The following is a 13,498-nucleotide window of genomic DNA, read 5'->3' on the forward strand; positions in this document are numbered from 1 at the left end:
TGCTTAATCTTAAGTTAATTTTAAGCCACCCATAATGCTCTGCATACAAGGGGCTTTGGCATGTTACACTTACCCACTGTATTTCCTTGTACTTCCATGTATCATGTTCAAATAAATAAATAAATAAATAAATAAATACAGTGGACCCCCGCATACCGCACGCATCGCATACCGTACAATCTGCATACTGCTCGCTTTTTTCGCAAAAATTTTGCCTCGCATACCGCCCAAAAACCCGCTCACCGCTCTTCCTCCGAGACGCGTCCAATGTGCGGCCTGAGCCACGCTCACATGTTCTGCCGGTGGCATTGTTTACCAGCCAGCCTCCGCGGTAACATCCAAGCATACAATCGGAACATTTCGTATTATTACAGTGTTTTTGGTGATTTTTTCTGGAAAATAAGTGACCATGGGCCCCAAGAAAGCTTCTAGTGCCAACCCTACAGCAATAAGGGTGAGAATTACTATAGAGATGAAGAAAAAGATCATTGATAAGTATGAAAGTGGAGTGCGTGTCTCCGAGCTGGCCAAGTTGTACGTATAATAAACCCCAATCAACCATCGCTACTATTGGTGGTACAGCTGCTGGTGCACTGTCAGCTGCTGCTGCACTGTCAGCTGCCGTTGCTGTTGTACCACCGTCAGCTGCTGCTGTAGTACCGTCTGCTGCTGCTGTAGCATCGTCTGCTGCTGCTGTAGCATCGTCTGCTGCTGCTGTAGCATCGTCTGCTGCTGCTGTAGCATCGTCTGCTGCTGCTGTAGCATCGTCTGCTGCTGCTGTAGCATCGTCTGCTGCTGCTGTAGCATCGTCTGCTGCTGCTGTAGCATCGTCTGCTGCTGCTGTAGCATCGTCTGCTGCTGCTGTAGCATCGTCTGCTGCTGCTGTAGCATCGTCTGCTGCTGCTGTAGCATCGTCTGCTGCTGCTGTAGCATCGTCTGCTGCTGCTGTAGCATCGTCTGCTGCTGCTGTAGCATCGTCTGCTGCTGCTGTAGCATCGTCTGCTGCTGCTGTAGCATCGTCTGCTGCTGCTGTAGCATCGTCTGCTGCTGCTGTAGCATCGTCTGCTGCTGCTGTAGCATCGTCTGCTGCTGCTGTAGCATCGTCTGTTGCTGCTGTAGCATCGTCTGTTGCTGCTGTACCACCGTCAGCTGTTGCTGCTGCTGTAGCACCGTTGTTGGTGTGGCTTATTGAGAATACCAAGAAACAATTAACCCCAGAGGATTTGCCACCCAGGATAACCCAAAAAAGTCAGTGTCATCGAAGACTGTCTAACTTATTTCCATTGGGGTCCTTAATCTTGTCTCCCAGGATGCAACCCACACCAGTCGACTAACACCCAGGTGAACAGGGAAAAATGCCTGGAACTAGTGCTCATATTGGTGAATTTAAAGCCAGCAAAGGTTGGTTTGAGAGATTTAAGAATCGTAGTGGCATACACAGTGTGATAAGGCCTGTTCTGGAAGAAAATGCCAAACAGGACCTACAGTACTCAGGAGGAAAAGGCACTCCCAGGACACAGTGTCTCATCAGTCATTGCTGCATCTTCAATAAAGGTAAGTGTCATTTATTCTTCATTTAGTAGAGTAGTACATGTACAATATATATTGTGTATGTACTACTCTACTATTGTGCATGTATCCTTCTCTTTGTGTGTAGGAAAATGTATATTTCATGTGGTAAAAATTTTTTTTTCATACTTTTGGGTGTCTTGCACGGATTAATTTGATTTCCATTATTTCTTATGGGGAAAATTCATTCGCATACCGAACATTTCGCATAACAATCAGCCCTCTTGCACGGATTAAAGTCGCTATGCGGGGGTCCACTGTACATTATTTCTTATGGGAAATATTATTTCAGTTTTCGTACAAATCGGTTTTCGGCTGACCTTCTGGAACGGATTAAAGATGAAAATCGTGGTTCCACTATACTTAACCCATTGACTGTCAAAACCCATAATCCTGAAGTGTCTTCTGGTGTCGGGAAAAAAAAAAATTCTTATGAAAATGTTAAGATTATTTTTCTGATTGTTTTAGTCCCCCCCCAAAAAAAAAACTGCCATCAGTACTTACCGAGACAGAGAGGCGTGAAGTTGGCAGAAAATGACCGCATATGGCAAGAGTGGCAACTGCTGCGCACCCGCTAAACTTTGGTTTACTTGTATTCGAAGGTTTCTTGTTTTTTTCACTATTTGATTTTTTCACATAACTAATGTGGCCTGTGAGATCGAAGTATGGTGTAATGTTCATATATACATTCGTTGAATGTAACACAATCATAGCAAAAATACTGGTATCATCATATTGTTTACAAAACCTGTTTACACAAATATAAAAAATTGTTTATTACGATTGTTCTATAATATATATACATATGTACAATCACTGGGCACTTTTCTAGAATGGCTGCAGCTTGTGGAATTCTATGAAACATGGGTGTATGCACAATGGTTTTACATTCCTCACATATAAAACGAGTGTCTGCATTTTTGTGGGTGTTTTGTGGTATGTGCACAGACATAACACCTCTTCTGAGCATTTTTCTTGAAAGCAGTAGCAGTCAGTGGTATGGAGTAGTGATCACCAGGCCTCAGACGAGAGGGCATGTGTTGATATTTTCGTGGGCGCTGGTCTATTGCAAGTGTTGTTCCTTGGTACTTGAATATTATTTGTCTGATAACTGACAAACAAAATTCACCATATTTGGGTTTGTTGTTGGTCTTCAACTTGTACATATAAGTATTCAGCATGGAAATGTCAAGAAGATCGAAAAAGAGTTTTATGTATCACTTATAACTCTTTCAAACACAATCAGCAAACCCAATCTGCATGTCACATCTGTCCACTAACTGCATATTAAGGTTGTAATCCATTACAGCTGCATGTTTTACAATGGGTTCATTGGTCTCTCTATTCTGCTTGCCAGTGTCTACCACTTCGTGTCGGTGAACTGATGTCAACAGTGTGACATCATGTTTGTCATGCCACCGAAATGCCATGATGTCATTAGCAGCAAACACCTGAGCATCACCTCTACGAGTGCCAGCGTCGAAGCTGGGCATATGTTTACGATTTCCACGCACTGTGCCACATATCTGTCATGTTCACTCACAAGAAATCACTGAGTAAAGGGCTTGTGTACCAGTTGTCAGTATATAAAATATGCCCCTTACCAAGATACGGTTCCATCATTGTTCTAACCACATCACCAGAGATACCCAGAAACTTCCTGGTATCATGCAATGTTTTACTGCTAGTGTACACAATTATATCCAAAACGAGACCACTTTTGCAATCACACAGTACAAATAACTTTATACCAAAGCGTTTCCTCTTGCTTGGTATGTATTGCTTGAATGAGAGTCTGCCTTTGAACAAAATCAAAGACTCATCAATAACAAGCTTCCTGGAGGTATAAAATTATGTACAACACTTTTGTTTCAGATAAAACACATTTCTGATCTTATATAACCTGTTGCTTCTGTCAGGCCTTGTTTTGCCTGAAAAATGTAGCATATGTAACAGTAGCACAAATCTATTCACTGGTATAATGTCACCAAAAGCAGGGGTTGAAATCAGGTGGTCTGTCGGCCAGTATGTGTTGACACTGTGCTTATACACATGTGGCAAAAGCATTATTGTGGCAGAGAACAGATACATCTCTGCCACAGTTGTGTCCTTCCACTGGTGTAGGCATGATCTTGGTGAAAGAATTGTGTTTGCTATGGTGTACTCAAAGTATGTATTGCTTTCCCTGACAATAATGTCCATCAGGGGTTCATCGAAGAATAACTGAAAGCATTCCAGTTCAGTAGGATTGTTCCCAAGTGTACATGATGGCCGTATTCCACTTTGTGTTTCATCAAAGTCATGTGGATTGGGAACAAAACTGTCACCTTGCTGCCAATCCCAGATGTGGTCTGCTGGTGGGTTCTGGATATTGAAAGGTGGTTGTGGTTGTGGGAGTGGGGGGGTTGGTTGAGGCTGGTTGTGGTTGTGCTGTGATAGCAGCGTCGGTAGTAGCGTGGCCTGCTGCTGGTGCCGCATGACTCATGCCACCACTACTATCACCACTACCATCTGCTGCCTCACTCACATCATTCATACCCATTGTAACAATATCGTCATCTTCACTATCAGTTCGTAGTGTAGGGCCACGGAATGTACTCCGAGATTTACTCCTTCCCCTTGGAACAACATATGACACTACCAGAATGCATGCTACGTTGTATATACTGCCGCTCCACTGGAGAATATTCACCCTCACTGTCACAACTAGAACTTTCAATAGCTTTGAAATCAGTATCACTGCTCACATCTGGGTCTTGTACATGGGCAAATAGTTTCCTCTTTCTTCCTGGTACAGATGAACTTGAATGAGACGGCCCAGCACCAGATATGGATGGTTGTGGGTCTTCTGGATTTTCATCACTAATTACATTATCCTGGGTGCTGCTTTCGGTCACACCCACTCCAAAACCATGAAATTCACTTTCACTGGCACTTCCATCACTGTTAGAGCTATAACTTGGGAACAAAAGACCTCCAATCCGCCGAAGAGTGAGGTACTTCTTACCGTGAGGCACGGTGAAAATGGACTACCAAGACGGCGTTCCCACAATGTACCACCGAGTCCATGATTTTTTTCACGGGGTGCACACCCACCACTCAGACCCATTCTCTCTCATGTAGGCCTACCAGCTTTCTCCCGCTTGATTTGAAGCCGCTAGAATTAATGGATATAAACACGTCAAACACGGTGGCTCGTAACACGTGTATATATGACTGAAACAGTCGAAGGGTTAAACCTAGATAAGATAATAGCGGTTAAATTTATTAAAATCTTTTTTAATTATAATACTAATGTGAGGTAGTCAAGGTGGAGGTTTATAAGAATAATAATCTTGAAGTTGCACATAATAAAGACAACATTACAATTAATGGTTCAAGCAGTAATATTTCATAGATTAGCATATATTTAATAGACTAGAGGTCACATAATTAGAAATTGTCTTGGGTGGTTTGGTTAGTATTGAGAGACGAGATGATTTTTAAGCAAAGTCCTAAATTTATAGGTCATTACCTTGTCATAGGCATGTAGGTATTTAGGACATAAGCACACAGAGAAACAAAAACAAATGACATTGATGGCTTATTGCCTATTGTCCTACCTGCAACTTGCCCCACAATCGACACTTGTCGCATCCAACACAATCCATAATGCGACTAATGTTGCGGAAGTGTTCACGAAATTCTTCTTTTAGCTTAGTAGCTTGCAGTCCCCCTGTGAACATTGTTTCTTCTCGAAAATGTTCTGGGAAACTCCTGGAAATTAATAAAAAAAAAAGCAATTTAAGTTTTTTATTCTAAAACTTTTTTTTGGTCTCAGACCGGGCCGCGGGGGCGTTGACCCCCGGAACTCTCTCCAGGTAAACTCTCTCCAGGTAAACAGAAAGACAGAACTGTATGACCCTGATAGGTTAGCGCTTAGTTTTGATTATAATAATAATAATTTAACAGAGTACTAAATTTTAACCCCTTGACTGTCGCAACCCCCAATCCTGAGGTGTCTCTTGGTGTCACAAAATTCCCCCCCCCCCATTTTTTTTTCTTATGAAATGATAATCTTTTTCCGATTGTAATGAGACCAAAAGAACGAAATTTGATGGAAAACTCACGGAATTATGCTCTCGCGAAGCTAGTGACCTCGGCGATATTTATAAATCGGCGATTTCGCCCACTTTGAGCCCTATTTTTGGCTAATTACATTGTTCCATTGACCAGACTCATAGCTAATTCTTTAGAACTCCATTTTTTCTATCAACTGAATACAAGAAACTGCCCATTTACCGATTTCAACTATCCCAAAACGTGGTCAGAAATTTGCAATTTGGCCAAAAATATGACAATTTCAAAATAAGGTCCAGAATGAACAATGCAGATATTCCTGGCTCTAAAATAACATTTTCTTTGCTCATCAGTCACGTCTCCAGGCCTCTCTGATATTACTCTTGCTTTCTATTTTGAATTTTTATTCAAACAAAAAGTAGATTTACTGTTATGCAGACTACTGCAATATTTTATAATTGTATAAATAATGTCAACCCATTCATGATTGCGTATCAGAATGGCTACTTGGACATTTATTGGAAAATGACATTTGTTTACGTTTGAATATTGGCAAAAATCAAACATTTCCCCTACTTTGAGCTCCATTTCAAGGTTCTTTTCATAGTAAAACCAATCAAAATAACCTCTATTTCTATAATATGCTTTCCATTCTATCAAATGAGACCAAGAAAAAATGAGAATACAACCATAAATACTATATGAAAATAGACCACAAAGTCAGCATTTTAATTAAAAAAACAGTTGGAGTTTTTTTTTTCTCATTATGCACTGCGTGCTGCAGGATTTTTTTTATACGGTACACACTGACCACACAGACCCATTCTCTCACATGTGGGCCTACCAGCTTTCTCCTGCTTGATTTGAAGCTGCTAGAATTTGAATATACAATATACGTCAAACACGGTGGCTCGTAAGACATATATGTACAACCGAAACAGTCAAAGGGTTAATGACGAACACCAAGGTTCCACTGTATGCTCATTCTTCATTTATTCAGACTTCTTTCAATTAACCCTTTGTCGCAGGCTCCTTTCTGAAACTGTCATTCTATGTCACAAAATATTCGAAAAATTTTTTTTTATTTTTTCTTATGAAAATGTTAAGATTATTTTTCCGAGTGTTTTAGTCCAAAAAAAAAAAAATTTTTACCATCAGTACTTACCGAGATATAGAGGCGTGAAGTTTGCAGAAAATGAGCCGTGTATGGCAACAGCGGTGACTGCCGCTCACCCGGTAAACTTTAGTTTACTTGTAATTGAAGGCTTCTTGTTTTTTTTACTATTTTATTTTTTCACATAACTTATGTGGCCTGTGAGACCAAAGTAAGGTGCAATGTACATATATACACTCGTTGTATACAACACAATAAGCACACAAACATAATTATCAATATATTGTTTACAAAACTTGTTTACAAAAAAATACAAAAAATTTTTTATTACTATTGTTCTATAATATATATACCAATGTACAGTCACCGAACATATTCCTAGAAGTTCTGCAGCTTGTGGAACTCTTTGAAACATGTTTTCATACACAATGGTGTTTTACACTCCTCACACACAAAACCAGTGTGTGTGCATTTTTGTGGACTTGTTTTTTAAGTGCGAAGACAAAACACCTTGTCTGAGCAGTTTTCTTCAAAGTATTAGCAGGAAGTTGTGTTATGTAGTTATCCTAGGTAAATGGTCGTGTGTCATCATTCCTTTCTTCCTGCATTCGTTTCCTACCTTCCTTCCTACTTTCCTGCATTCCTTTCCTACCTTCCTGCATTCCTTTCCTACCTTCCTGCATTCCTTTCCTACTTTCCCGCATTCCTTTCCTACCTTCCTGCAATCCTTTCCTACCTACCTTCCTGCATTCCTTTCCTACCTTCCTGCAATCCTTTCCTACCCACCTTCCTGCATTCCTTTCCTACCTTCCTTCCTACATTCCTTCGTCTTTCCTTACTTTTTTCCTTCCTTTCATCTCGTCCTTCCTTCATTCCTGCCTTCCATTCTTCCTTCCTTCTGGTTTCTATAATATATATACACATATATAGTCACTAGATACTTTCATATAACTGCTATTATCTTCATTCAGCTAGCTTGTCTTGTGTGCGTGTGGCTTATAATTGTTTTGAGTAGGAGTCGGCAGCTGTCAAAATGACATATTATCTCATTACTCACTCCCCCTACTGCCTGTCAAAACAATGGGGTCGGATGCTGCTTCCCCTCCATTCTATCTAATTATCTTTCTCCCTCATTCTATCTCTTTCAATCTGTCTCTCTCTTTCTATCTGCTTGTCTATCTCTGTCTCACAGGTACACATAAATACAAGTATACATATTGTAAATTACCTAGGATAACCCAAAAAATCCAGACAAAGTGCCAAACTCAGCTTAAAGATGTGAGTAAACGTGATGATGACACAGTCTTGTGGCTCTCTCTGAGACAGAGAGCTAGACAGATAGACAGGGAGCTTGGCAGACAGACAAATAGACTGACAGAAATGTTTGTGTACCAGCAAAAACAAAGGGAGGGCGATGGTCATCTAATCTTTTCTTATCAGCTGCACCCTCACCCACCTTCGTTTACGCTCATCAAACGTCAGCTCTTATCAAATGTTATCTCCCATCTTGTCACTGTCATGGGGTGGACTTTTTTTTCTTGCTTCAAGGGAACAATATTATTACATCTTCTTCTTCTTCTTCTTCCTCTTCCTCCTCCTCTTCCTCTTCCTCCTCCTCTTCCTCCTGTTCCTCCTCCTCTTCCTCCTACTCTTCCTCTTCTCCTTCTCCTCCTGTTCCTCCTACTCTTCCTCTTCTCCTCCTCCTCCTCTTCCTCCTCCTCCTCCTCCTCCTCCTCCTCCTCCTCCTCCTCTTCGTCCTCCTCCTCCTCTTCGTCCTCCTCCTCCTCCATTGCTTTTGGTCTCAAACTCCTCGAAATCATGAAATTGATCTTCACTGACACTTCCATTGTGTTAGAGCATCACTTGGGAAGAGAAGAGTCCCAGATTTGCTGGGGAGTCACATATTTCTTACCGCTAAACATGCTGAAAAAGGACAACTGAAATGGCATTCCCACAATGCACCACTGGCTCCCCGATTTTTTTTATATGGTGCACACTGACCATGGAGACCCCATCTCTCACATGTGGGCCTACCAGCTTTCTCCTGCTTGATTTGAAGCCGCTAGAATTTATGCGTATAAATACGTCAGAAACAGTGGTGCGTAAGACGTATATATACGGCGTAAACAGTCAAAGGGTTAATATATTCACTGCTCACTTGAGCTAGGTAATGTGATGTGTCCAGGTAGTAGGTTGGCAGACAGCAACCACCCAGGGAGGTACTACTGTCCTGCCAAGTGAGTGTAAAACGAAAGCTTGTAATTGTTTTACATGATGGTAGGATTGCTGATGTCTTTTTTGTCTCATAAACATGCAAGATTTTAAGTATGTCTTGCTACTGCTACTTACACTTAGGTTACACTACACTGGCATTAACCCTTTGACTGTTGCAACCCCAAATCCTAAAGTGTCTCCTGGTGTCGAAAAAATTTTATAAAAAAAAAAAAAAAAAAAAAAAATCTTACGAAATAATAGAGAATCTCTTCCCGATGGTGATGACACCAAAAGTACGAAATTTGATTGAAAACTTACAGAATTACGCTCCCGCAAAGTTAGCGATCTCGGCGATATATACGCATTGGCAATTTCACCGAGTTTGAGCCCTATTTTCGACCAATTCCATTGTTCCAGTCTACCAAACTCATAGCTATTTCTTTAGAACTCCATTTGTTCTATCAACTGAGTACAAGAAACTGCCCATTTACCAATTTCAACTACCCAATAATGTGGTTAGAAATTGGCAATTTGGCAAATTTCATGCAAATAAAAAAAAGATGCCAATTTCAAAATAGGGTCCAGAATAAACAATGCAGACATTCTTGGCACTAAAATAAGATATCCTCTGTTCATTAGTCACATGTCCAGGCCCCTCATATATTACTCTTGCTTTCTACTTTGATTTTTTATTCACAGAAAAAAATAGAAGATTTACTGTTATGCAGACTACTGCATTATTGTAAAAATGGTATAAATAATATCAGTGAAAGAATATTAGACTCCCCAGTTGATGTGTATTGGACATATGGTGTGATTTGCTTACTCTTGAACAATGGTAAAAATCGAACATTTCCGCTACTTTGAGCTCAATTTCAAGGCAATTTCCATCGTAAAACTAAACAAAATCATATCTATTTCTGTAATATGTTTTCCATTCTATTAAATGAGACCAAGAAAACAAGAATACAACCATAAATACTATAGGAAAATACACCTCAAAGTCGGCATTTTAATCCAAAAACATGGTCAGTTTTTTTTCTCTCATTATGCACTGCGTGCTGTAGGACTTTTTTTTTATACAGTGCTCACTGACCACACAGACCCATTCTCTCACATGTGGGCCTACCAGCTTTCTCCTGCTTGATTTGAAGCCACTAAAATTTTATTATTTTTTTATTATTATCACACTGGCCGATTCCCACCAAGGCAGGGTGGCCCGAAAAAGAAAAACTTTCACCATCATTCACTCCATCACTGTCTTGCCAGAAGGGTGCTTTACACTACAGTTTTTAAACTGCAACATTAACACCCCTCCTTCAGAGTGCAGGCACTGTACTTCCCATCTCCAGGACTCAAGTCCGGCCTGCCGGTTTCCCTGAATCCCTTCATAAATGTTACTTTGCTCACACTCCAACAGCACGTCTAGTATTAAAAACCATTTGTCTCCATTCACTCCTATCAAACACGCTCACGCATGCCTGCTGGAAGTCCAAGCCCCTCGCACACAAAACCTCCTTTACCCCCTCCCTCCAACCTTTCCTAGGCCGACCCCTACCCCGCCTTCCTTCCACTACAGACTGATACACTCTTGAAGTCATTCTGTTTCGCTCCATTCTCTCTACATGTCCGAACCACCTCAACAACCCTTCCTCAGCCCTGTGGACAACAGTTTTGGTAATCCCGCACCTCCTCCTAACTTCCAAACTACGAATTCTCTGCATTATATTCACACCACACATTGCCCTCAGACATGACATCTCCACTGCCTCCAGCCTTCTCCTCGCTGCAACATTCATCACCCATGCTTCACACCCATATAAGAGCGTTGGTAAAACTATACTCTCATACATTCCCCTCTTTGCCTCCAAGGACAAAGTTCTTTGTCTCCACAGACTCCTAAGTGCACCACTCACTCTTTTTCCCTCATCAATTCTATGATTCACCTCATCTTTCATAGACCCATCTGCTGACACGTCCACTCCCAAATATCTGAATACGTTCACCTCCTCCATACTCTCTCCCTCCAATCTGATATTCAATCTTTCATCACCTAATCTTTTTGTTATCCTCATAACCTTACTCTTTCCTGTATTCACCTTTAATTTTCTTCTTTTGCACACCCTACCAAATTCATCCACCAATCTCTGCAACTTCTCTTCAGTATCTCCCAAGAGCACAGTGTCATCAGCAAAGAGCAGCTGTGACAACTCCCACTTTGTGTGTGATTCTTTATCTTTTAACTCCACGCCTCTTGCCAAGACCCTCGCATTTACTTCTCTTACAACCCCATCTATAAATATATTAAACAACCACGGTGACATCACACATCCTTGTCTAAGGCCTACTTTTACTGGGAAAAAATTTCCCTCTTTCCTACATACTCTAACTTGAGCCTCACTATCCTCGTAAAAACTCTTCACTGCTTTCAGTAACCTACCTCCTACACCATACACTTGCAACATCTGCCACATTGCCCCCCTATCCACCCTGTCATACGCCTTTTCCAAATCCATAAATGCCACAAAGACCTCTTTAGCCTTATCTAAATACTGTTCACTTATATGTTTCACTGTAAACACCTGGTCCACACACCCCCTACCTTTCCTAAAGCCTGACTTAAGAAATCGTAATGACACGATTGCAAATAAACCATACCCCCGGCCGGGATTGAACCCACAGAGGTGCCTGTGCTAACTTTCCTATGGTGTAGAAATATACCTAGTTGGATGAATCTTATTGTGGCTAGCTGGTCTAGTGGCTAACGTGATGGGCTGGAGTTTTGAGACTCTATGACCGCGGGTTCAATCCCGGCCGGGGGTATGGTTTATTTGCAATCGTGTCATTACGATTTCTTAAGTCATGTTGACGGCAGTGAAGGGACTTGAGCTAGAGTTCGTCACGGCCACGCTAGCTGGAGATTCGTCTGTAAAAACTTGCATTTGTGGTCACAGAGGTGCCTGTGCTAACTTTCCTATGGTGTAGAAATATACCTAGTTGGATGAATCTTATTGTGGCTAGCTGGTCTAGTGGCTAACGCGACGGGCTGGAGTTTTGAGACACTATGACCGCGGGTTCAATCCCGGCCGGGGGTATGGTTTATTTGCAATCGTGTCATTACGATTTCTTAAGTCACGTTGACGGCAGTGAAGGGACTTGAGCTAGAGTTCGTCACGGCCACGCTAGCTGGAGATTCGTCTGTAAAAACTTGCATTTGTGGTCACAGAGGTGCCTGTGCTAACTTTCCTATGGTGTAGAAATATACCTAGTTGGATGAATCTTATTGTGGCTAGCTGGTCTAGTGGCTAACGCGACGGGCTGGAGTTTTGAGACTATGACCGCGGGTTCAATCCCGGCCGGGGGTATGGTTTCCTAAAGCCTCCTTGTTCATCTGCTATCCTATTTTCCGTCTTACTCTTAATTCTTTCAATTATAACTCTACCATACATTTTACCAGGTATACTCAACAGACTTATCCCCCTATAATTTTTGCACTCTCTTTTATCCCCTTTGCCTTTATACAAATGAACTATGCATGCTCTCTGCCAATCCCTAGGTACCTTACCCTCTTCCATACATTTATTAAATAATTGCACCAACCACTCCAAAACTATATCCCCACCTGCTTTTAACATTTCTATCTTTATCCCATCAATCCCAGCTGCCTTACCCCCTTTCATTTTACCTACTGCCTCACAAACTTCCCCCACACTCACAACTGGCTCTTCCTCACTCCTACAAGATGTTATTCCTCCTTGCCCTATACACGAAATCACAGCTTCCCTATCTTCATCAACATTTAACAATTCCTCAAAATATTCCCTCCATCTTCCCAATACCTCTAACTCTCCATTTAATATCTCTCCTCTCCTATTTTTAACTGACAAATCCATTTGTTCTCTAGGCTTTCTTAACTTGTTAATCTCACTCCAAAACTTTTTCTTATTTTCAACAAAGTTTGTTGATAACATCTCACCCACTCTCTCATTTGCTCTCTTTTTACATTGCTTCACCACTCTCTTAACCTCTCTCTTTTTCTCCATATACTCTTCCCTCCTTGCATCACTTCTACTTTGTAAAAACTTCTCATATGCTAACTTTTTCTCCCTTACTACTCTCTTTACATCATCATTCCACCAATCGCTCCTCTTCCCTCCTGCACCCACTTTCCTGTAACCACAAACTTCTGCTGAACACTCTAACGCTACATTTTTAAACCTACCCCATACCTCTTCGACCCCATTGCCTATGCTCTCATTAGCCCATCTATCCTCCAATAGCTGTTTATATCTTACCCTAACTGCCTCCTCTTTTAGTTTATAAACCTTCACCTCTCTCTTCCCTGATGCTTCTATTCTCCTTGTATCCCATCTACCTTTTACTCTCAGTGTAGCTACAACTAGAAAGTGATCTGATATATCTGTGGCCCCTCTATAAACATGTACATCCTGAAGTCTACTCAACAGTCTTTTATCTACCAATACATAATCCAACAAACTACTGTCATTTCGCCCTACATCATATCTTGTATACTTATTTATC

The 13,498-nt window shown here is 41.3% G+C and overlaps 1 protein-coding gene across 6 annotated transcripts in view; it reads right to left on the minus strand.

Annotated features, from left to right (window-relative positions):
• The window catches only part of Ero1L (endoplasmic reticulum oxidoreductin-1-like protein), a 302,659-nt gene that overhangs the window by 27,263 nt on the left and 261,898 nt on the right, over nucleotides 1–13,498 (minus strand). For all 6 annotated transcript variants that reach the window (XM_070080927.1, XM_070080934.1, XM_070080939.1 and 3 more), the window contains one exon: nucleotides 5,172–5,325. In XM_070080927.1, coding sequence (XP_069937028.1) covers nucleotides 5,172–5,325 — 154 coding nt within the window. The remainder of the gene's footprint in view (nucleotides 1–5,171; nucleotides 5,326–13,498) is intronic.

The sequence above is a fragment of the Cherax quadricarinatus genome, chromosome 6 (genome assembly GCF_038502225.1).
Source record: "Cherax quadricarinatus isolate ZL_2023a chromosome 6, ASM3850222v1, whole genome shotgun sequence".
In the NCBI taxonomy this organism is placed as follows: Eukaryota; Metazoa; Arthropoda; class Malacostraca; order Decapoda; family Parastacidae; genus Cherax; species Cherax quadricarinatus.